The 21,566-nt window shown below is 51.5% G+C and overlaps 8 protein-coding genes across 8 annotated transcripts; 3 read left to right on the forward strand and 5 right to left on the reverse strand.

The window, feature by feature from the left end:
• The first annotated feature begins 186 nt into the window (after positions 1 to 186).
• Positions 187 to 4,514, forward strand: F9C07_2277021 (armadillo-type protein). Its single transcript, XM_041289302.2, has 6 exons — positions 187 to 955; positions 1,079 to 1,301; positions 1,356 to 1,531; positions 1,593 to 2,024; positions 2,072 to 4,137; positions 4,189 to 4,514. Exons 1-6 carry the CDS (start codon positions 773 to 775, stop codon positions 4,394 to 4,396), a joined length of 3,288 nt encoding a protein of 1,095 aa, XP_041142276.1. The 5' UTR covers positions 187 to 772; the 3' UTR covers positions 4,397 to 4,514.
• F9C07_2217353 (aconitate hydratase mitochondrial precursor) lies at positions 4,515 to 8,975 on the reverse strand. The gene is made up of 5 exons (XM_071509689.1): positions 8,713 to 8,975; positions 6,397 to 8,634; positions 5,598 to 5,942; positions 4,956 to 5,474; positions 4,515 to 4,817 (listed from the first exon to the last, which is right to left on the reverse strand). The coding sequence occupies exons 1-5, from the start codon at positions 8,755 to 8,757 to the stop codon at positions 4,596 to 4,598; spliced, it is 3,369 nt and encodes a 1,122-aa protein (XP_071363601.1). The 5' UTR covers positions 8,758 to 8,975; the 3' UTR covers positions 4,515 to 4,595.
• On the reverse strand, positions 8,976 to 11,215 carry F9C07_2277024 (uncharacterized protein). Its single transcript, XM_071510220.1, has 8 exons — positions 10,732 to 11,215; positions 10,567 to 10,648; positions 10,475 to 10,499; positions 10,140 to 10,418; positions 9,920 to 10,086; positions 9,659 to 9,872; positions 9,420 to 9,605; positions 8,976 to 9,362 (listed from the first exon to the last, which is right to left on the reverse strand). The coding sequence occupies exons 1-8, from the start codon at positions 10,949 to 10,951 to the stop codon at positions 9,201 to 9,203; spliced, it is 1,335 nt and encodes a 444-aa protein (XP_071363602.1). The 5' UTR covers positions 10,952 to 11,215; the 3' UTR covers positions 8,976 to 9,200.
• F9C07_2277025 (ribosomal protein P1) lies at positions 11,216 to 12,434 on the forward strand. The gene is made up of 4 exons (XM_041289303.2): positions 11,216 to 11,440; positions 11,602 to 11,679; positions 11,761 to 11,896; positions 11,958 to 12,434. Exons 1-4 carry the CDS (start codon positions 11,372 to 11,374, stop codon positions 12,002 to 12,004), a joined length of 330 nt encoding a protein of 109 aa, XP_041142279.1. The 5' UTR covers positions 11,216 to 11,371; the 3' UTR covers positions 12,005 to 12,434.
• Positions 12,435 to 17,034, reverse strand: F9C07_2277026 (Nulp1-pending protein). The gene is made up of 3 exons (XM_071510221.1): positions 13,087 to 17,034; positions 12,980 to 13,029; positions 12,435 to 12,925 (listed from the first exon to the last, which is right to left on the reverse strand). The coding sequence occupies exon 1, from the start codon at positions 16,795 to 16,797 to the stop codon at positions 14,581 to 14,583; it is 2,217 nt and encodes a 738-aa protein (XP_071363603.1). The 5' UTR covers positions 16,798 to 17,034; the 3' UTR covers positions 12,435 to 12,925; positions 12,980 to 13,029; positions 13,087 to 14,580.
• Positions 12,652 to 13,856, reverse strand: F9C07_2225241 (PQ loop repeat-domain-containing protein; the record flags this gene model as incomplete). Its single annotated transcript, XM_041289320.2, has 5 exons — positions 12,652 to 12,798; positions 12,867 to 12,925; positions 12,980 to 13,029; positions 13,087 to 13,679; positions 13,764 to 13,856. 5 exons carry the CDS (start codon positions 13,854 to 13,856, stop codon positions 12,652 to 12,654), a joined length of 942 nt encoding a protein of 313 aa, XP_041142280.2.
• Positions 17,013 to 19,338, forward strand: F9C07_2277028 (phophatase 2C family protein; the record flags this gene model as incomplete). Its single annotated transcript, XM_041289304.2, has 3 exons — positions 17,013 to 17,830; positions 17,889 to 18,902; positions 18,958 to 19,338. The coding sequence occupies 3 exons, from the start codon at positions 17,013 to 17,015 to the stop codon at positions 19,067 to 19,069; spliced, it is 1,944 nt and encodes a 647-aa protein (XP_041142282.2). The 3' UTR covers positions 19,070 to 19,338.
• F9C07_2277029 (putative mitochondrial export translocase Oxa2) lies at positions 19,339 to 21,437 on the reverse strand. The gene has a single exon (XM_041284556.2). It carries the CDS (start codon positions 21,194 to 21,196, stop codon positions 20,144 to 20,146), a length of 1,053 nt encoding a protein of 350 aa, XP_041142283.1. The 5' UTR covers positions 21,197 to 21,437; the 3' UTR covers positions 19,339 to 20,143.
• Between the last annotated feature and the right edge of the window lie 129 nt (positions 21,438 to 21,566).

The following is a 21,566-nucleotide window of genomic DNA, read 5'->3' on the forward strand; positions in this document are numbered from 1 at the left end:
GGTTGAATCGGTGGGGTTATTCTATCTAGTTCTTTTGTCCTTTTGCCAGTGTAACCTGAAAGCGCTATTTCTCCGCTTCTTTTGGCCTTCTTTTAGCTGTTGTCTGCATCCATTTCTGATTTTGGCTGTTCGGATACCGTTGCTGTTATTAGTGAAAGCATAGTGTGATTTACAGCGCATAGAAAAAGATTCGGTTTCTTTTGTTCAAAATTTCCACCGGCATAGTATATTCAAAGGAATTAGATACCAGGTACTCTAGATCGGTAGAGCACCATGTTTGCCATCCTACTGGTTGCTAGTCCATAGATTGGATGCTGACAAGTTAGAGTGGTCGTTTCTGCAATGATGCCTGGATGCCTGGGGATGCCCTGTTTGGGTCTAGCGCGGCGTTGCCTCGAATCGCTGGAATTTTTTGGGTTGGACTTTTGGTTGCTCAGTTCCCTCATCCCACATCCATTATTCGCTCCCTCGCGAACCTCTAATTCTCCCCTCCAGTTCATCCGCAGCTCTGGAACCAGCTGGGATGCTGAGCTTGCGTTTGAGCTGTGTGTTTTCTTGAGAGATAATCCATTTACTGATCTTCTTGAGTACGGGTCTTTTGACACTACTTCCCCCTCTATATTCCCCCCACCAAAACAATTCCAGAAAAATCCTATCTAACCGCTACCCCACTCGCCGACTGGGTTCAGCACTGAGCCGGCATTTAAACGTCTTTCTGGATCGCGACTTCGTGTGTTCCGTTCGGTTGGACCCTTCAGCTTAAGCAGACGAGATGTCTTTGCTACCCCCCGAGGTCCACTCCGCGCTCTCGCAGCTGCTGCGCGCGTTGACCACCCCGGACAACACAGTCCGTACGCAGGCGGAAGAACAGCTGAATAATGATTGGATTCAAGGTCGTCCGGATGTCCTTCTGATGGGCTTAGCGGAGCAGATTCAAGGCGCAGAGGAACTAGTAGTAAGTGCCTCGACTTGGAATACAAGGGGGAAGGTCGCATGAAAGCGCCGAGACGGATCACCTTGCTCCAAGGCCTCCTCCTCCACAACCGGTCCTCATCCTCATTCTTATTGATTACCACAGACACGTACATTCGCCGCGGTACTGTTCAGGAGAATATCTACCAAGACTCGCAAAGACCCTGTCACGAATGAGGCCAAAGAGCTCTTCTCAACACTTACTGGGGAGCAACGCCTGGTCATTCGACAGAAGCTGGTTACCTGTTTGACGACTGAGACTGTGACGGATGTCCGGAAGAAGATCGGCGACGCAGTGGCCGAGATTGCGAGACAGTACACGGATAACGGTATGCAGCCTGGACGACCTGGGAAATCCTAGGATTGACGAGTGACTTTTCTAGGTGACCAATGGCCTGAGCTTCTTGGGGTTCTTTTCCAGGCCAGCCAATCCCCCGATGCTGGCTTGCGTGAGGCTGCTTTCCGCATTTTCTCGACCACCCCCGGAATCATTGAGAAGCCTCACGAAGACGCCGTTCAGGGTGTGTTCGGCAAAGGTTTCAAGGATGACGTTGTGTCTGTACGTTCACTCTCCAGCACCGCCTGGCGGAATTGCAGGTTTTTTGACCGTCTGTTTGCAGGTGCGCATTGCTGCCATGGAGGCTTTCGCTTCCTTCTTCCGCTCGATTTCGAAGAAATCTCAGCCCAAGTTTTTCCAGCTCGTGCCAGACCTCCTCAACGTTTTGCCTCCGCTGAAGGAATCGTCCGAGAGCGACGAGCTTTCTGCAGGATTCCTGGCCCTCATTGAGCTGGCTGAGATTTCTCCTAAGATGTTCAAGAGCGTGTTCAACAATCTGGTGAAGTTCAGTATCAGCGTGATTGCCGATAAGGATCTTAGTGACCAGGTTCGCCAAAACGCTTTGGAATTGATGGCCACATTTGCAGACTACTCTCCAAATATGTGCAAGAAGGACCCTGAATTTGCACAGGAGATGGTGACTCAATGTCTGAGCCTCATGACTGACATCGGTATTGATGATGATGATGCTTCCGAGTGGAACGCATCCGAGGATGTAAGTTGTCCATGTCCACCCTGCCTCACATATTCTGACCTGTCTAGCTTGATCTGGAGGAGAGCGACCTCAACCATGTGGCTGGAGAACAATGCATGGACCGTCTGGCAAACAAGCTCGGTGGACAGGTCGTCCTTCCCGCTACCTTCTCTTGGGTCCCCCGGATGATGTCTTCGTCAGCCTGGCGTGATCGCCATGCGGCCCTTATGGCTATCTCCGCTATCTCGGAAGGCTGCCGCGACCTCATGGTTGGTGAACTGGACCAGGTGTTGGCACTGGTCGTTCCCGCTCTCCAGGACCCCCACCCTCGTGTCCGCTATGCAGGCTGCAATGCCTTGGGTCAGATGAGCACCGACTTTGCTGGCACAATGCAGGAGAAGTACCACGCCATTGTGCTTAACAACATCATCCCAGTGTTGAACAGTGCCGAGCCTCGCGTCCAGGCTCACGCTGCCGCGGCTCTGGTCAACTTCTGCGAGGAGGCTGAGAGGAAGGTCCTCGAGCCCTACCTTGCCGAGCTTTTGCGCCACCTTCTGCAGCTCCTGCGCAGCGACAAGCGCTACGTTCAGGAACAAGCTCTTTCCACTATCGCTACGATTGCTGACTCCGCTGAAAATGCTTTCGATCAATATTATGATACCCTGATGCCTTTGCTCTTTAACGTATTGAAGGAGGAGCAGTCCAAGGAATACCGTCTTCTGCGTGCTAAGGCAATGGAATGTGCCACGCTAATTGCGCTGGCCGTGGGTAAGGAAAAGATGGGACAGGATGCTCTGAACCTGGTGCAGTTGCTTGGCAACATTCAACAGAACATCGTCGATGCGGACGACCCGCAGTCTCAGTATCTGCTCCACTGCTGGGGCCGCATGTGCCGGGTCTTGGGTCAGGACTTCGTTCCTTATCTCCCTGGTGTTATGCCCCCTCTCCTCTCCGTTGCGGCTGCCAAGGCGGACATTCAACTACTAGATGATGAGGATCAGATTGACCAGGTTGAGCAGGATGAAGGCTGGGAGCTGGTACCTTTGAAGGGCAAGATTATCGGCATCAAGACTAGCGCGCTGGAAGACAAGAATACCGCCATTGAATTGATCACCATCTATGCTCAGATCTTGGAGGCTGCCTTTGAGCCGTACGTGCTGGAGACTATGGAGAAGATTGCCGTACCTGGCCTTGCTTTCTTCTTCCACGACCCAGTACGGGTGTCCTCGGCTAAGTTGATCCCTCAGCTCTTGAACTCGTACAAGAAGGCCCACGGTGACCAATCACCTGGGTTCGCACAGATGTGGAACAAGGTGGCCGAGAAGATTATCGAGGTGCTGAGCGCGGAGCCCACGGTTGATACCCTGGCGGAAATGTACCAGTGCTTCTACGAATCCGTGGAGGTTGTAGGCAAGAACTGCCTCACTCAGCAGCACCTGCACACCTTCATCGAGTCGGCCAAATCGACGCTGGAGGACTACCAGGTCCGTGTCAAGGCTCGGCTGGAGGAGCGTGCTGAGGCCGAGGACGGTGAGGAGGAGAACCTGGAATATGAGTACGCAGTGGAAGATGACCAGAACCTGCTCAGCGATATGAACAAGGCCTTCCACACGATCTTCAAGAACCAAGGCACATCCTTCCTGCCCACGTGGGAGACTTTGATGCCATTCTACGATGCGTTCATCACAAGCCAGGACCCCACGCAACGCCAATGGGCTCTGTGCATCATGGATGATGTGCTGGAGTTCTGTGGGCCCGAGTCGTGGAAGTATAAAGATCACATTATGCAGCCGTTGGCAGCAGGGTTGCAAGATCAGAACGCAGCCAACCGTCAAGCAGCCGCATACGGTGTGGGTGTTGCCGCGCAGAAGGGTGGCGCTGCCTGGGGCGATTTCGTTGCGGCCAGCCTACCCAGTTTGTTCCAGGTAACACAGTTTAACCAGTCCCGGACGGAAGAACATGTGTTTGCCACCGAAAACGCATCCGCCAGTATTGCGAAGATCCTGCATTACAATGCAGGCAAGGTGCAGAACCCACAAGAGGTCGTGGCCAACTGGATCACCACCCTGCCCATCACATTCGATGAGGAGGCCGCTCCATATGCCTACTCATTCCTGGCTCAACTCATTGACCAGTAAGTTACTAATTTCATGCTTACACCAGATAGCGCTAACTAACTATGCAGGCAAAACCCCACTGTCTTGTCCAACGCCGACAAGGTGTTCGGATACATTGTCCAGGCTCTCGAGGCAGAGACATTGCAAGGACAGACGGCCGCCCGGGTGGCCAACTCGGCGAAGCAGTTGGTGGCTACCACTGGACTCAACGCAGACCAGATCCTGGCTGGTGTGAACCCGGACAACCAGGCGGCGGTGCGGAGTTATTTCCAGTAGATTGCGATGATTGCAAGGAATGTCTATGATATGGATTTTGTCGATTTACTTTTTACGAGCCTATAGCGTCTACGGACTTTAGGGATGTCATTAAATGAGATTATTGCAGATACACACAACACAGTCTTACCTCACCCATATATACAGGAATATATAACTACAGTATATGTACCAATACCAAGTAAATATAACCAATAACCTACTCGACCACCATCTCCAGAATCTCCAATATCTGACTCTTCTCCGTCAACGGCACCGGATTCGTCTTACACCACCGATCATGCAAACTATTCTCAGCCAACTGATCCAGCTGATCCCGACCAACCCCAACATCCTTCAACGACCGAGGCATCCCCAACTCCCGAATCACCACATCCAAAACATCCCCCAGATCCACCTTCGTGGCATCCAACCCTCTCCTCTCTAAAACTTCCCCAACAACCCCCTGCCTCAAAAGAAACCCCTTCACCCTCTCTTGCCGCTCTCCATTCGCCCCATGCCGCGCATTAAACTTACAAACCGCCGGCAAAAGCACACAACTCGTCTCCCCATGCCCAACCCCCAACGGCCCCAACTGATGTCCAATCCCATGACTAGCCCCTAGTTGCACCCCGGCCGTACAAGCCGCCATAGCATCCACCGACCCCAACTGACATTGCAACCTCGCCTCCACATCCCCCTTGTCAACCTTACATCCCAGCAACCCAGGCACCAAAAGCCCCAACGCATGCAACGCAAGCCTGTCCGTCTTCTCGCTCGTATGTTCCACAGCAACGAACGTCTCGATGCAATGGTCCACCGCTCTGATCCCCGTGCTGAGCCAGATGGAATCCGGGGTCGTGGTCGTGAGACTTGGATCTAGGATTACGAGCTCGGGTCCCTTGAGCGGACTCTGGAAGGTGTGTTTGCGTTGCGTGGTGTCGTCGGTTGCGCCGGCGAAGTTGGAATATTCGCCTGCGGAGAGGGTCGTCGGGATACTGATTATGGGGATCGTTGGGGCGTGGATCGTGGCTTGTTGGGAGGGGGTTACGGGGAGTTTGGAGAGGTCGGCTTTTGTTTGGACGTTGTTGGATAGGGCCTTTGTATTTTTAAATCGTTAGATTAATCATTATTTCTCATAAGTATATATACGAAGTGATCAGATAATGACACCCTGGTATAGAAGGAAACAACAAATAGGAAAAGGAAAATATAAACTCACCAAAGCAACAACCTTCGCCCCATCCGTTAAACTCCCCGCTCCAATTGTCAATATCAAATCCGCTCCGCTGTCTCTTGCTTCGTGCACGATCTCCAGGATCTCGGACCAATATGTATGGCTCCGCATTCCGATGCGGGTTCCCACTATCTTGTTTTTTCCGATGGAGGTGTTTAGGCGGTCGAGCACGTCTGTGTTTCGCGATAGGGAGCTTGAGCAGATTATGTAGACTCTTGAAGCGTGGAAGAGGTCGTTTATGTGTTTTGCGGCGGCGGTTTCGAAGGGCACGCCGTAGGAGAGGAGAGGGCGGGGTCGGTCTGCGAAGGCGGTGCGGAGGGTTTCCATTTTCTTTTTCTTTGGGTTTGTTTTCCTTCGATTTTTTTTTTTTTGTTGTCTTGCTGTGGTGGATGGTTTGGGATGGATTGGTTTTCTTATGGTGTTTGGTTGTTGGGGTTGGTTTATATGGTGCCTGGACTGTGTAGATGTGCTATGAAGTCAGATCGATGTATTGCTGTGGAGGTGGTGGGGCTGGTGGGGAGCGGAGCGGAGCGGAGGTCTTGGTATACTATGTAGAGGTACTGGTATCGCAGTAGATCAATAATACGAGGAAACAGCTGTCTTAAGAAAATTTGACATTGACATAATAAAATAACGGAATTGGTATATGTACAATCTAATTAGACTTTCCCGCCTTTTGCGCCAACAAGTTCAATGCACTTCCTGCCAGGATGAATGCAGACTGATCCGGGCTCAGCGTGTGCTTCACTGGAATCTCAAATGCCTCGCCATTCTGCTTGGTCACCTGCAGCTTGATCGAGCCCTGTCCGCCTGCCTGCAGGGTTTCGTACAGTCCGACTGTGTCGACCTTGTCACATGCGTCAATGCGGTCGTAGTCGGCGGGGTTCTCGAAAGTCAAAGGCACGACACCCTGCTTCTTGAGGTTGGTCTCGTGAATACGGGCGAAGCTCTTAGAGAGAATGATGCGTCCGCCCAAGTAGCGAGGCTGCAACGCGGCGTGCTCACGAGCGCTACCCTCACCGTAGTTGTCCTCGGCGACCACCAGCCATTCGATTCCCTCGGCCTTCCATTGAGCGGCCAGGTCGGGGATGGAATACTGCTTGCCGGCTTCGTCGTAGGCGACGTTGGTCTCGCCAGTTGCTGCGTTGACGGCGCCGATCAGGGTGTTGGCGGAGATATTGGGCAGGTGGCCCTTGTACTTGAGCCATGGGCCGGCAGCGGAGATGGTGTCCGTGGTGCACTGGCCCTTGACCTTGTACAGCACCTTCAGACCAGACAGGTTTCCCTTGGGAAAGGGAGCAAATGGCTCCAGCAGAGCCAATCGATCGGAAGTGGGCGACACAACCACCTCGCAGCTCGCGTCGGGGGCCGCCGCGGTGGGCTTGAAGTCGGGGTTACCGTCTTCGAAGCCATCAGCGGGCAGCGCAGAGCCAGTTGGGGGCTGGAACCGGAACTCCTCACCACTCGGGGTGGTCAAGCTGTCGGTCATAGGGTTGAAAGTAGTACGGCCAGAATACGCCAGCGCTGTGACAAGCTCTGGGGAGGCCAGGAAGTTCATTGTCCGACGGTTGCCGTCGTTACGGCCGGGGAAGTTACGGTTGTACGAAGTGAAGATAGCGTTATCCTCGCCCTTAGCCACGCCATCAGTCCGCTTCCACTGACCAATGCATGGCCCGCATGCATTGGCCAGGACAGTGCCGCCTGCAGAGGCAAAGGTGGAGAGCGTCTGGTCGCGGTCGAGGGTCGCCCGGATCTGCTCACTACCTGGGGTGATAAAGAAATCCGCCTTGGGCTTGAGGCCCGCAGCGGAGGCCTGCTTGACCAGATCCTCGGCACGAGTCATGTCTTCGTAGGAGCTGTTCGTGCAGCTACCAATCAGTCCAGCTCCGAAGGTTTCGGGCCAGTTCTTCTCGCGAACAGTATCGGCAAAGGCGGAAAGGGGAACAGACAGATCCGGCGTGAACGGTCCGTTGATGTGTGGCTCCAGTGTCGACAGGTCAATAGTAATCACCTGGTCATACTCGGCACCGTTGTCGGCACGCAGAAGGTTCTTGGGGCCCGAAGCGGCAATCTCGGCGGCCGCCTTAGCGACATCTCCACGGTGCGTGGCCTGCAAATACGGGATCATGCTGGGAGAGAATGGGAACACCGAAGTGGTAGCACCCACCTCAGCACCCATGTTACAGATGGTAGCCTGGCCAGTGCAGCTCAAGGTTTCCACACCCGGTCCGTGATACTCAATGATGAAGCCAGTTCCTCCACGGACGGTGAGCTTGCCTGCCAAGTGCAGGATAATGTCTTTGGGAGCAGCCCAGCCGTTGAGTTTACCCTCCAGTCGCACACCCAGAACGCGAGGTGCCTTCAACTCCCAAGGAGCATCAACCAACGCATCCACGGCATCAGCACCACCGACACCAATGGCAATAGCGCCGAGACCACCCGCATTCGGGGTGTGGCTGTCAGTACCCAGCATCATCAAGCCAGGGGCGGCGTAGTTCTCCAGGACGCTCTGGTGAATGATACCAGCACCGGGAGCCCAGAATTCAATACCGTAGCGTTTGGCGGCACTCTCCAGGAAATCGAACACTTCACTATTACCCTTGATCGATGCAGGTAAATCGGTGTCGGCACCACGCTCACCCACAATCATATGGTCGCAGTGAATACTAGCGGGCACTGCGGTCGACGGGAGACCGCACGACATGAACTGCAATAGAGCCATCTGTGCCGAGGCATCTTGCATGGCCACACGGTCCGGCTTCAACTTCAGGTTCGCCTTGCCGCGAATATCACGTCCATTGTCCGTGCCGGACAGCAATGACTCCTCGGGGTTCGCCAGATGGGCGTAGAGGATCTTCTCCGCTAGGGTGAGAGCCCGAGACGAACCCAAGACACGACGGACTTCCTCCAAGTTGCGCAGGATTTTGGGGTAGGGGGGCATGCGAGAGGACACCGAGGAAGCCTCCGTGGCCAGACCGCGGCGGTTGAACAGTCCTTGTGGGGGAAGGCACTTCGGAGCCAGCTATGATTCATACCGGAGGTTAGTACACGGGAGATGTATAGATCATCGAGTAGGACGCAGCCATTGGGGTTTACGTACCCTACGAGAGGCGGTGGCCCGCTGCCAAACAAGCTGCCTCACCATCGTGCCGCCTTAATGTAAGTGAATTGGGGAAGAAGAAAGAAGGACATGAATTGAGTTCGATGGCGATATTCTTTTATTTTGGCCTTCGGCTGCCTTTTACCTCCATGCTGATTGGACGGTCCCTTCGCCGATGCCGGGCCGACATTCCAAAGGACCCATCTTACCGTACTTTACTCGGGGCCCCATATCTCTACTGCCAAAGGGCCGCCAGTTTTCAGGTATGGTACGGTATTACCTATTTGATAAGTTTTGACATTAGTAGATTTGATGACAACTACCACATGGAGCAACAACATAAATTGTAATGCGCCAGAGAAAACGCCCGATAGAATACGAGAAGAGCAAACAGCCTCACGATCGCCGAGATCGAACAAACCAAGTCCGTCCCAAGATGTCCTCCAGATCGCCATTAATACATGAGAGATGGTAAAGAAAAGACCAAATCAGGCATTCCGGTCGTCTGGATCGTCCTGCACGGCCGCCCGCAGCTCCCATACAATGTCGTAACATTCCGCTAATAGTGAATTCACGCTACCCTGACCTTCGGGGATGTCGCTGCCAACGTAGAACTTCCCATCTACTCGCATATTATCAATGGAGTTAAGCTAGATTATATTAGCAATGTTTCATGTGCCTCGAATGTCCCAAACCCCCAGGCTTACCTTCATACTATATGGGTAAAGTTCGCGCGAATTCGCCACGCCGCCAGACTCCTTAACCTCAAGGAGGCAGCGCTTCAGTGTTTGGAGTTGGTTATACACCGGTAACAATGCCTCAGATACCGGTTCTGAAGAGATTAGAAGCGCATAGATGTATCCATAGCTCCTCCGGATCAAATACAGGAGGGTCTACATGTTCACGTTAGCACACATGTGATTGTTGACATGCACTGGACCCTTACTCGTTGCGCATGAATGTCCGCCAGTTGTCCTTCCGCATCGACAAAGTTTCCATTCACACGTGCCTCGTCAATACGGTCGAGTTTTCGTTGATAGCCGAACAGGTCAGTCTCGCGGAGAGACCACGCTTGTGTTACAGACAGCCGATCAAGCTGGTTGCGAATCTCAACCAACCGCTCGTACTGGTCTTGGAACCGCTCATCAATCTTTCCCTCCCTGTGGAGTGTTAGCAGAGAAACGGTAGGATTTGGGGAGAGACGTACCTTTGCAGAACAATCTCCGTCCACATCCAGCACCGTTCCAATAAGCCTTTCACATTTTCCTGTCCCGGGAGAGGTTCCCCATCAGCGCCAACAAAATTGCCGTCTTTCAATGAATCCTGGATCTTCTTCAACTGATCCCGTAGCGCATTCACTTCCGATGCGGAGAACTAACATGCACTGGGTTAGAATCTGCGGTTGTGTAGGACTCATAAGTGCACACCTTTGAGCGAGTGTTGACGGCAGAGGTTGACCGCAGGATTGACACAAGCGTCTCATGAGTGGACACAAGTTCAGGGCTCAGCTGCGCAAGACCACTCTGCAACTTGTCCAATAAAAGTCGGCACTTCTCCAGTCGGCTCTCCAAGAGTGTCAATAAAGCGGGCGAGTATACATTGCGACAGCGATCGATGGTTTCGTGAACATGTGCGAGAGTCTTTGTGATGGAGCTAAGATCTTTGGAACTGTAGAAGCCAGCCTCTTCCAAATGGTCAAGAAGTCGCTATTTGAACGTTAGAGAGCGGAAGAACCGGAAGAAAGTGGTTTGTCTTCAATTACCTGAACTGTAGTTGCCAAAGAATACCTTGAGCACAGCCAATAGTCAGTCTCAATCAGGTCCGATCAAATAAATGTTATTGGGAAGTACGTACACTGCAGGTGCCTCATTGTTCCGACCAACCGTCAAGAAGAGCAACGAGATCAATTGAAAGCAATCATCCAGTACATAGTCAACTAGAGCCTCGGGGAAATAGTAGCAGTCAGCAAGTCTGCTCTCATACAACTTATACTAAACGCAAGGCCCACTCAGTGCTAACGTCGGTTATGTGGCAGCCGGCGGTCTTTCCCCTTCCGGACGGCATTGAGCTTTTCCACCTCAGAGACCACCTCCTCGTATAGCGGAAGCACGTCGCGAGACTTGAGATAGGAGGACTTGTCCTGCTTGATGAGCAGGAGAGCGTCGCGGGTGCGCAGCAGACGGTCGAGAATTGGTTGTTCTTGCGGATCTAACGGAGCGGGGACGGCGGGGGAATCCATGACGCCGGAGCGGGATATTCTAGATGGTAGGAGGTAGTATGGGTGGGAGAAAATTGTCAAGTGATGGATCGGTGCGATATGGAACGGGGTGGTATCTGTATTTCGGAGATAATAAAATGCGAGAGAGATACGGAGATATTTCGATCTAGAGGCTAAACTGCATCATGCGGATTAGATGCAATCAGACGATGATGGCATGGATTGCCTATTCGGGGCTAGTGTAAAGTCACGGGAGGGGCGGTGACGCTAAGCCAGAACAAGGCCCTAAGCGAGCCCTAGGTGCACACAGTACCAGTTCCGCTCTGGGCGTCTACCGGACTCTCAAAGATACGCCGAGTTAAAAGTCTCCCGTCTTCTTCTCTCTTTCCTATACCCATCCCTCTCGAGACTCCAGTCCAGTCAACGACCCCATCGACCACCATGTCTACTGCCGAGCTCGCTTGCTCCTACGCGGCCCTTATCCTTGCCGATGATGGCATCGAGGTCACCGTACGTATTATCCTTGGATCTTGAGTTGGTATTGTGGGAAACCGATTGAACAACACGAAGTTGTCGCAAAGAGGTGGAAAATTGCGGGACATGTTGAAAAATGGGAGATGAAAATTTTTGCATTGGGAATACTGGCTGATCGTGTCTTTTGTTCACCACAGGCCGACAAGCTCCAGACTCTCCTGACCGCCGCCAAGGTTCAGGAAGTTGAGCCCATCTGGACTTCCATCTTCGCCAAGGTAAATATCCGACAGTCTTCGAGCGACAGATAGAACAACGCAAAGTCAAAATTCAGCAACTTACATATTCCGATTTTACAGGCTCTTGAGGGCAAGGACATCAAGGATCTCCTGACCAACGTCGGCTCCGGTGGTGCCGCCCCCGCCGGCGCTGCTGCCGCTGCTGGTGGCGCTGCTGCCCCCGCTGAGGCCGCCGCTGAGGAGAAGAAGGAAGAAGGTAATGATTCGATCCATGAAGAGTCTGCGAAGGTGTGCGGAGTGCTGACTTTTGCACACAGAGAAGGAGGAGTCCGACGAGGACATGGGCTTCGGTCTTTTCGACTAAGCGTCTTCACCCGTTCGGCTTTCCTAATTTCCTTTTTCACCTCGTTTCTTCCATATCTCCTTTTCGCCCTCGCATTTCTTGTACCCCATACTACGCGACCGCACGATGACCAAAAAGGGAAATTTAAAAGGGATCAACGGACAAAGACATCCGGTGGGACTGGGCGCTTTGCTTGTATGATGGGTTCGATGACAGGTACTGGAACGGATGACGCTATGATTCCGGCCATCAGACTTCAGTCGTGGCACACCTATGGGTCGGGGGCGAGATCGTGTTGGCCGTCCTCGTTTCTATGTTATATGTTCCCAGTTTAGCTAGTTTCGAGCTTAGGTGCCCAGATCTCATGCCATGTCTGTCATGCGACCATGAACAAAAGGTTTCTGTTTGCATTGTCCGTATAAAATTATTCATAATTGCCGCCCACTCCCGTCCGTCGCTCTAAGGTTAAAAAAAAAAACAGAGTCATGCATAGTAGATATAAATATAGTACAAACGCCATGCCACCTAAGCCCCGCAACTTTTTTAACAGATAAAAATACTCGACACAACTTTTGATAAGCGCAATCACTAACGGAACGACGCCGCGTCCCCGTCAAGTCGATCAACGCGCTAAACTATTAGCGTAACTGTACCCTGGCCCTTGACAATCATGGCCCTGCGGCTGTCGAGTCCGCAACCGCATATAGACGAAATTGTATAAAAATCGTGATATCCTCGACCATCGTGCCCAGCGATCCCAGCAGCCAAGGTATGTTTGTAACAATGTAGTTCTTCTCCGTTGAATGACAAAGGATCTAAATTGTACATTGTCAGCCTCAAATGACATACTTACAAAAGAAGGAAGGAGTAAATCAAAACATACACCAGCGCCATAAGTCAAATTTCCCAGGAGGGAGAGGATAAAGAACAAAAGTGAGAGTCCTGTAAACCAGTTAGCCGCGTACATGCATTGCCTGGTGGTTCGGAAATACATACCCTCACAAGATTTGTCCTTCCAGTTTTTATAGATCTGCGGCAGGCGTGCACTAACATTTGTCAATCCTGAACACTATTCAAACTCCCATTTCAGTTTCAAAACTCACCCCAGATAGCAGATCGCGCTGAAATACCCAACCACCTGGGCTCCAACGGCTATCTCGGCACCCCCGGCATCCTCCTGAGGTGCCGGCTGCCAAACACCAGATTGCCATGCGATAGTCCATCCACCCATTCCAATCACGCAGATGGCCAAGACACTGCTGAAGTTCTTGACCCAGGCACTACGACCGACCTCGTTCTCCTCGACAATTTTCGCTAACGTATCGTCGGGACCGTTAGCATGGCCGTCACGGTGCTGCGACGAACATGACCGACGGCGCGAAGCCGGCCCTTCTCGAAGGCTGTCGCTAAAGCGCCGGCCGAGCAACGGGGTGGTCGGGTCAGGTGTTTCGACGGAGGAACGTCGACGATGGAAAGCCTGAAGACGCGAATTGCGCATCTTGTAGTAGAGGCATTGCCCAATAAGCACACCGTCTGCGATACAGAAATAAACTGCGATAGCCACAATTACGGGAACCAGCCCGGCCCAAAGCCCACCGATTAGGTTGGTTACGTCACCGACGAACCAAACGGCGAGAAAGACAAGAGAGATGGCCTCCGCATTGCCATTGCGATAGTTCTCGATAAGTTGAGGTACCTAGCAGAGGTAGTTTAGCAGACTGTCTTCGCAAGGACCTACGGATCGCAGCGCGATCGAGCAACGTAGCGGATAAACACATACCAGGACAAAGATCCAGCAGGTCAAAGAAATCGATCCCAGGAGTCCGGAGGCAGCTTCACGGGTGGTTAATGGTACGGGTTCTGCCGAAGCCATACTGACCTGCGACCACAGTGACGGCATTTTCTTTCTTGGGTGAGCGATGGTCTGAATCTGCCGGCGATCCGTGAGCAGAGATAAGGAAAAAGTTAGCTATCTCGCGAAGCGCTCGGATGTAACGTGATAGCACATGAGTCACTAATATAGTGCAGTGGCGAAATCCAATCTAATGATTGAAATTTTCCCGATAGTGTTCTCATCGAACAAGATATGGACAATCCCACGCATGGCAGAAGCAAGTGTCACGATCGAAGTAGGATTTTATTATAGTTACGGGCGGAACCGCTGCCTCTCGGAGAATGTTTTACTAAGCTGCGAGAATTGTGAGGGGGCATCTTTTTCACCCCTTTGATAAGGGAATATCGAATATTTCAGAGAGAGTAAACAATAAGATACAAGTAGGGGAACCTTTTTAGTCGGATCTTAAATTTAACAGATGCGTGTAACCGAAAACGGATGCTTGGTTATAGAAGTCCCTGTTATGACGTTTGCCCTAAGACTCCGCCAGTGATGTATATATAATTCTAACAGTACACGAGCCTCTACCCCACAATACAAATACAACGAAATGAAAACACGGTATCAACTATACAGAGACATACTATTCCTGCCTATCTTCAATTCTTACAAGATAACAACTACAATTCTAAATCCATAAGTTTGAGTAATGCAATCATGGTATATCATTCCGTCACTATACACGCATCGAGGGTTGATATAATCACACATCCTCATCTTCATCATATTCCAGTAGCTGAAGTTCATCCTCCAACAAATCAATCGCTATCTCACCTATAGAGTCCCGAATCGGACCGTGGAGTAACCGCTGTCGAGTATCAGGCTGGAGGGCGTCCAAGGCATCTACATACTCAGTCAAGGGAGAGTAGTCGAGGACTTCCCCCCAATTACCGCGATCGACACCATACTGACGTAAAAATGCCTCCAGGCTGTGAAGACCATCTGCCAGCAGCCACTGCTCAAGTTGTGGCTGCTGATCAGCGTTAGGGTGTGGGCGTGTAGTATTAGTCTCGCCTTCACCCTCGCCAGTCGAACCGTCATCGTCATGTACTTCTTCGCCGCCGTGGAACCCAGGGAAACGAATAGCGCCATTGTTCATCTGATCCAAAAGATCCCGTAGCCACTGTGGGCGACCAGCCTCCGGCACCCGAGACAAATACGATGGGGTGGGATCCGACTGTTGGCGGAAAGCCTCCGAGTCATAGGGAGGCAGTGGATCGGACGCTGATATCCGTCCGGAGACAAAGCGTGTGGGTAGATGCGTTGTGACTTTAGGGATGTCGGACAGCACCACATGGCGGGCAATATCGAGTGTGATCTCAGGAGGTTCAACTGGTTCTTCTTCTTCTACCAAGGTATCTGCAACTTCCACGATCAACGAGACTGCCTCGGGTGTGTTCCAGAGATCCTTGGCGCGGACAATGTAGAGTTCGGTGAGCAACTCATGGGCGTCAGTTGGAGGCATCTTGCCCCAGATCTGCTTAGGCATGGGCTGGATATCAAGTTCTTGTGCTAGCTTGCAAAACACCCATGGGTAGCGCGACATGGCGAGACGAAGCTGCTCTCTACATTCCTTAGGCTTGTTCAACCGGAGGTATGCTAATGCAAGTGAGCATTGAATATTTGGTAGAGAAGCCCATTCCTCTCTCAGCCGGGTTTGTGTACAAAGTTCAATAAAATGGGAGTACTCCCGGCCTCTGAGGGCTAGGTGATCGATCATGAGTCTGATACAATATGGATCACTGTCATTGAGGCTCAGTAACAGCTTGGCCCACTCATAGGCTGTCCTCCAGGTTCCTTTCATTCCCAAGTTGGCAATGTATCTCCAACCGACGAGCCACAATTCCCGGTTCGCCGTATGCGCAAAATCCAGCCTTGCCTGACCTTCCTTGAGGCTGGTACCAAACGATGAATGAGCCGACCGTCCAATGTTAAACAGCGCCCGCTCAAGAAGATCAGCGGAAACAGCGTGGTCACTTTGATGCTTGGCTATTTCGGAGACTTGGAGCAGGGTTGAGATATGGTAAGGATTATATTGTAGTAGGTGAATCATTCTTTGAGGGTCCATCGACTCCACACACATATCGAACTGCATCTGCACATCCCTATAGGAGGAGTTGTGAATAATCCGGTAGACCGTAGGACCATTTGGAGATCTCTCCACCAGCTCCATCCCAAGGCCACCACTAGGGGTGCGAGGCCATTCATCCTTGCCCTGCATCAGGACGTTGCGTCGCAGCGTGACGCCTGCTAAACTTTGACCTCTACTCGCAGGACTATATCTACCAGTCAATGCGCGACCGAGGTCAATTGTTTCCCGGTTCCTGTCTCTTCTGCGGCCCGCGCCAGCATCCTCCTGATCAAAGTTTTCCAACACCACGTTCCCAAACAACTTTCGCATTTCATTCGTCGCATTGAGAGACTTCGGGTCAATGGCGAGAAGCTCCGCCGGGGTCTTTGGAAACGAGGCGTCGCGATTATTACCTGTTGCAGCCGTCGAGGCATCGCCTTGTGCAGAACGGTTGTTGTCAACCGCTAACTCCCTCAGTGCTCGATCAATCTCGTCTAATTCTTCATCATCTGCCTTGGTATTCGCTGCTGCTTCATCGGTAGCTTTCGGAGAAGCTTTCTTCTTCTTGTTTTTCTTCTTCTTCTTTTTCTTCGACTCTGCCGATTTCGCGGGGACGGGTATATCTTCCGTTGGCTGCGTCACCGGCTTGTGAGCATCGTTCTCGGACTCTTGCTCTTCCTCTTCATCATCGGCGGCGTTCAGTAAATCAAATGCATTCAACTTCGGCTTTGAAGGCTGAGATACTGGCTCATCTTCGCTTGACTCATCGTTTTCTTCTGCTTGTAACGACGCTTGCTGCAACTCTTGCTCGCGCAGCTTTTGCAGCTTGCGAAGCGCGCGGGAGGACATTCAGGGCTGACCACAGGTTTAAAAAATCAGCCAAGCGTAGTGTGATTATTGAGGCCCGCGCGGGGAATTGGTGATTTGGTTTTTTTGATGTATAAGCAGTAAAAAGTGCTTTTTGTTCATTTACAACCGCGGGGAATGACGACACAGCCTGCTTGGGATTAGCGCGGGACATCGGTACGACGTTACGATACGAAGACAAAACAATACGGTATCACATGATAAGCCGTCATGGCTGGGGTCCGATTAAACCCCGAAAGGTCTCCGCCATTAGACTAGTAAATAGCTGGTGTCATCATACTGTCTCCTTCCAGCGCCGCTGGACCCTACAACTCTCTATACTATATTATTTACTCACCTCCTCAATGCGACGTGCAGCCCTTCACGCCTTCCGTAGCGCGCGTCGTGTACCGGTATGGAGAGTTGCTGGTAGGAAACCGCGTGCTGTGTCGTTCTCTAGCAGCAATCCGCTAGCTCTCCGACCCTCCTCCGCCGGGAAGCACCCTTCTTTCATCCCCGCGACCTTACACTCATCGATGCATCTCCGGAACTTTTCTCTTGCCGTGATATCGACGGTCGTTGCATCTGGGGCCTGGTACGCTTATCAGGGTGGCAGTTCACAGTCGGCAGCAGTAGCGGGCTTGAACCGGACCATATCTACTTCCACCACGGCGTACGCTGAGGATCCTTCGGAGTCAACCCGCCGCGCTCTTCTGGTGGATAATGATCAGTTTTATACCGCGACTATTAACGGAGAAGAACCGCTTCGCAAACAGACGGACGACTCTGACCGCCGACTTCTAGAAATGTTGACACCGGAGCAAGCTACGCAGAAGCTGAGGAAGAATGAAGAGTCGTACTTGGTTAACCGAGGCAAGGGTGTTGTTCGCTATGATGTGGTGCAAGTGCCTAGCAACTCGCCCATTGAAGACGATCATGCCGAAAAGATAGTAGAGGTGCCGTCCACAGTAGCTACAGCGAAAGAGGGCGAAGCCAACAGCGACTGGATGTTCTGGGGCGTGTTCGACGGGCATTCGTACGCTTTTCCACCTTTACTCATTATTAATCTTGTATAGGACTGACTAGTTTTCAAGTGGCTGGACGACTTCCGCTAAGTTGCGCAATGTTCTCATTTCCTACGTGGCTCGGGAATTGAACACCACTTACAAGGCTGCGGCTGCTGATCCTTCGCTACTTACACCTTCCCCTGCAGCTATCGACGCAGCTATCAAGCAGGGCTTTACCCGATTGGACAATGATATTGTGCACAACAGTGTCGAAAAGGTGCTCAAGTCTAACTCGCGGAGAGTCGCAGCCGAGACACTTGCCCCCGCTTTGTCCGGCTCTTGCGCTCTTCTTGCCTTTTATGACTCCCAGTCAAAGGATTTGAAGGTTGCCTGCGCGGGTGATTCTAGGGCCGTCCTTGGTCGTCGTGGCCCGAACGGAAAGTGGTCTGCAACCGCGCTGTCGGAAGACCAGACCGGCGGGACTCCTTCCGAAATGCAGCGTCTACGGGCCGAACACCCTGGGGAGCCCAACGTTGTACGGAATGGAAGAATCCTAGGCCAACTGGAGCCTAGCCGATCTTTTGGAGATGCGTTCTACAAGTGGAGCAAAGAGACTCAAGATAAGATCAAGCGGCAATTCTTCGGAAGAACACCTCACCCTCTGCTGAAGACACCGCCCTACGTCACCGCCGAACCTGTCATCACTACCACCAAGGTCGAACCTAGCCGGGGAGACTTTCTCGTCATGGCTACTGACGGTCTCTGGGAGATGCTGAGCAACGAGGAAGTTGTCGGACTTGTCGGTCAGTGGATCGAGCAACAGCAGGCTGGAAATGTAGGCGGCAACAAGACATGGCTGAAGAGCTGGTTCGGTTTCGAAAGCAAACAGCTTCCTGTCGAAACATCACAAGAAGCGGGGACCGAAGGTCAGCGCCGCCCCATCCGCCAGCAGCAGTACGATATTTCAGGCGCCGCCGACCGATTCACAGTCGAAGACAACAATGCTGCCACCCATCTCGTGCGTAACGCCATGGGCGGCAAGGATAAGGACATGGTCTGCGCACTGCTGACCCTCCCTAGCCCATATTCTCGCCGCTACCGGTAAGTGATAAGCACATTCTCACCCATCAGCGGATACAAACTAACATAAATTCAGCGACGATGTTACAGTAGAAGTTATCTTCTTCGGCGAAAGCCCCGATACCCGCACTGTCGAAATCAACAAGGAAGCCAGCGCATTCGAAGAAAACTCTAAAGCCAAGCTCTAAACCATCCCAGAGATACTAGAACTGACATCAATGGCGTAAGACCTTATCACTTACTTGCTTTCTTATCGTACGGGACCCGTAACCGTAGGGTCCATTTAGTATTCTTCCTTTTTCTTTTTCTACTTTCATGTCCCCAAGCACTTAGTATGTTCATGCTAGATGGTCGTAAGATCTGGCGTTCTTTTGGTTTTGGGTGGTGATCTACTATGTGAATATCAGCTAGAATGGCATCTCTTTGAAAGGAGTAATATATTTCTTCACCACTATATATATCTACGTAAACTCGCATGAAAGATGTACGCCTAACCTCCATGTCGATACCACTTATGAGTGCATGAGCCTGAGTCTATTCGAACCGTAGTATGCGAGTCCATACCATAACATAGTAAATACCACACCAAGAAGAGCAGACCACAGACCAAGACCAATCAAGCAGGCAGCAAACGCCACCCCTTAGCCGGCAGAATATACGTTTTCCAAGGCCTCACTCGCCTATGGTAGTTCTAGGTAGGGTGGGCCTTTTTCTGTGTTGAGTTTGGTGCCTCTGTAGACGGAAAGTTTGCTTTTACTTGTATTGACGACTATCTGGTATATGAGTATTTTGTTGATTATTTCATGGTGATTATGGTATATTTTTGGTATGTTGGATGATCTATTATATACAGATGGTATCATATATACAAGAAGAGAAGTACAGAAGGTAGGTATATCGCTTGCTCTCCGCCTAAGTCGACTGTTTGTATCCTTCTTTCACGTGCCAACCCGTGTAGATAAGGATAAATAGTCCTCTGAGCGAGTCACTGGCCGAAGTCGGAACAAGTCGACGTTTAAGGCTAAGTGTATCATCCTGTGCACAGGTGTATTGACTTCGACGGGGCCTCGTGATGCGGACATGACCGCTCCTGTGTCTGACTCGTGTGACCTTCACCGATGCCTCTTCGGACATCATGAAGAGTAGGTCTGAACCCCATGTAGCATGTGAGTGCTGGCGGAGCAAAATTATTTCTGGGCCTCGGCTATCATCGGCCGATTTGGTAAGAGGTGCATCTAGCACTTAATTATCCAGTCATCACCCTAATGGAGTCCCTTGAAGCCCTTTGCGTCCTTCATGGTAGCTTTGTAAATCGATTCCTCTGGAGCACATTCTTTGTTTGCAGTGTACCCGATATGCATCTGCTTCCAGGGCTTCAGCGGTTCCTTCCTGAACATGCATTTATCCAAGAAAACAGTTTGCATCGTGGCAATATTCGTACTAGTAGTCCAGTAAAGCAAAAGCGCCGCCGGCATTTCATAGTAATAAGACGAAAGACCGACATTCAGGGCGAGGACCTGGATGAAAGCTCTAATTCCGCGCACAGTCAAAGCCCTATACAGCTCTATCTTCGGCAAATCGGCCATCTCCGAGAACTTCTTGGCTTTCCAACCGGCGCTGATGTTGAGTAGGATAGACATCGTTAATGCGGCTGGGAGAATACCCGTTGTGTCGCCTGCTAGTAGATCGGGGAACCAAAGCGCGCCTTCTGTCGCTAGGGAGGGCTCGACTTCTAGATGGAGACGGGGGGCTCCGGATGAATTGGTAGGTTCGATGAGGGACAGGAGATACGGGATAAGGCCCTTGTCGTTTCCGGACATGGCTCGGAGTGCCTCCATGACCGATATCCAAATCGGGATTTGGAGGAAGTTAAGCGGTTTCCAGTATCTTGGGATGTTCCATCTTTTTTTTAAGTCCGCGTGTTTCGATTTCATACGTTGCGCTAGTATGGGAGTTGCAGCCGAAAGGTTTTGAATGTCGTTAACGTCGTCGACTTTGTATTGGTTTCGCAGTATATCGTCTTTGTAATGCTTCTTCCAGGAAGAGAGAAGTGGGACCAAATCTCGCTCTTTGCGCGCTTGGATCTTAGTATATATCTGTAAAGGCATTGCGACGGTTGATCGGACGATCAATGCGGTCAATGGAATGGATACCGCCCATGACAAGCCACTGATTGAATGGACACCCTGTATAAATGCGGATGAAGCGTCTAATAGTTCGTTGACGAAAGGCGACGGTCTTGTCGGATGGAAATGCCGGATTTGCTGCAGAGTCGTCTTCCGCGGCGCACGGAGTGAGCGATGGAAAGGCCTCATCTTGCCGGCCAATGGCTCGCTGATTGCTTTATGAGCGTCCGATATATGCGATTACACAAGATGGAGAGGTGAGGAAACAAAAAAAGGATATAAGTACAGTAGTATACAAGGCGATTGGCGCACTGAATAGATGTAGTATCTCCGGAGACATCAGAAAAACAAAAGAATAAATCATTTGATTGATATCACGTGGGCTTTGATGAAAGTCATACCATACAATACCATACCGAACTGTTTCTGATCGGCACGGACTCCGAGTCGGCTTATCGATAGTGAAACAACAGTCAAATAATCGCCAGCTGTTTGTTCCACAGCTCCTTGCAGTATACTGTACCTGCGCACCGCCCAACGTACGGATGAGACTACAATA

The sequence above is a fragment of the Aspergillus flavus genome, chromosome 2 (assembly GCF_009017415.1).
Source record: "Aspergillus flavus chromosome 2, complete sequence".
In the NCBI taxonomy this organism is placed as follows: domain Eukaryota; kingdom Fungi; phylum Ascomycota; class Eurotiomycetes; order Eurotiales; family Aspergillaceae; genus Aspergillus; species Aspergillus flavus.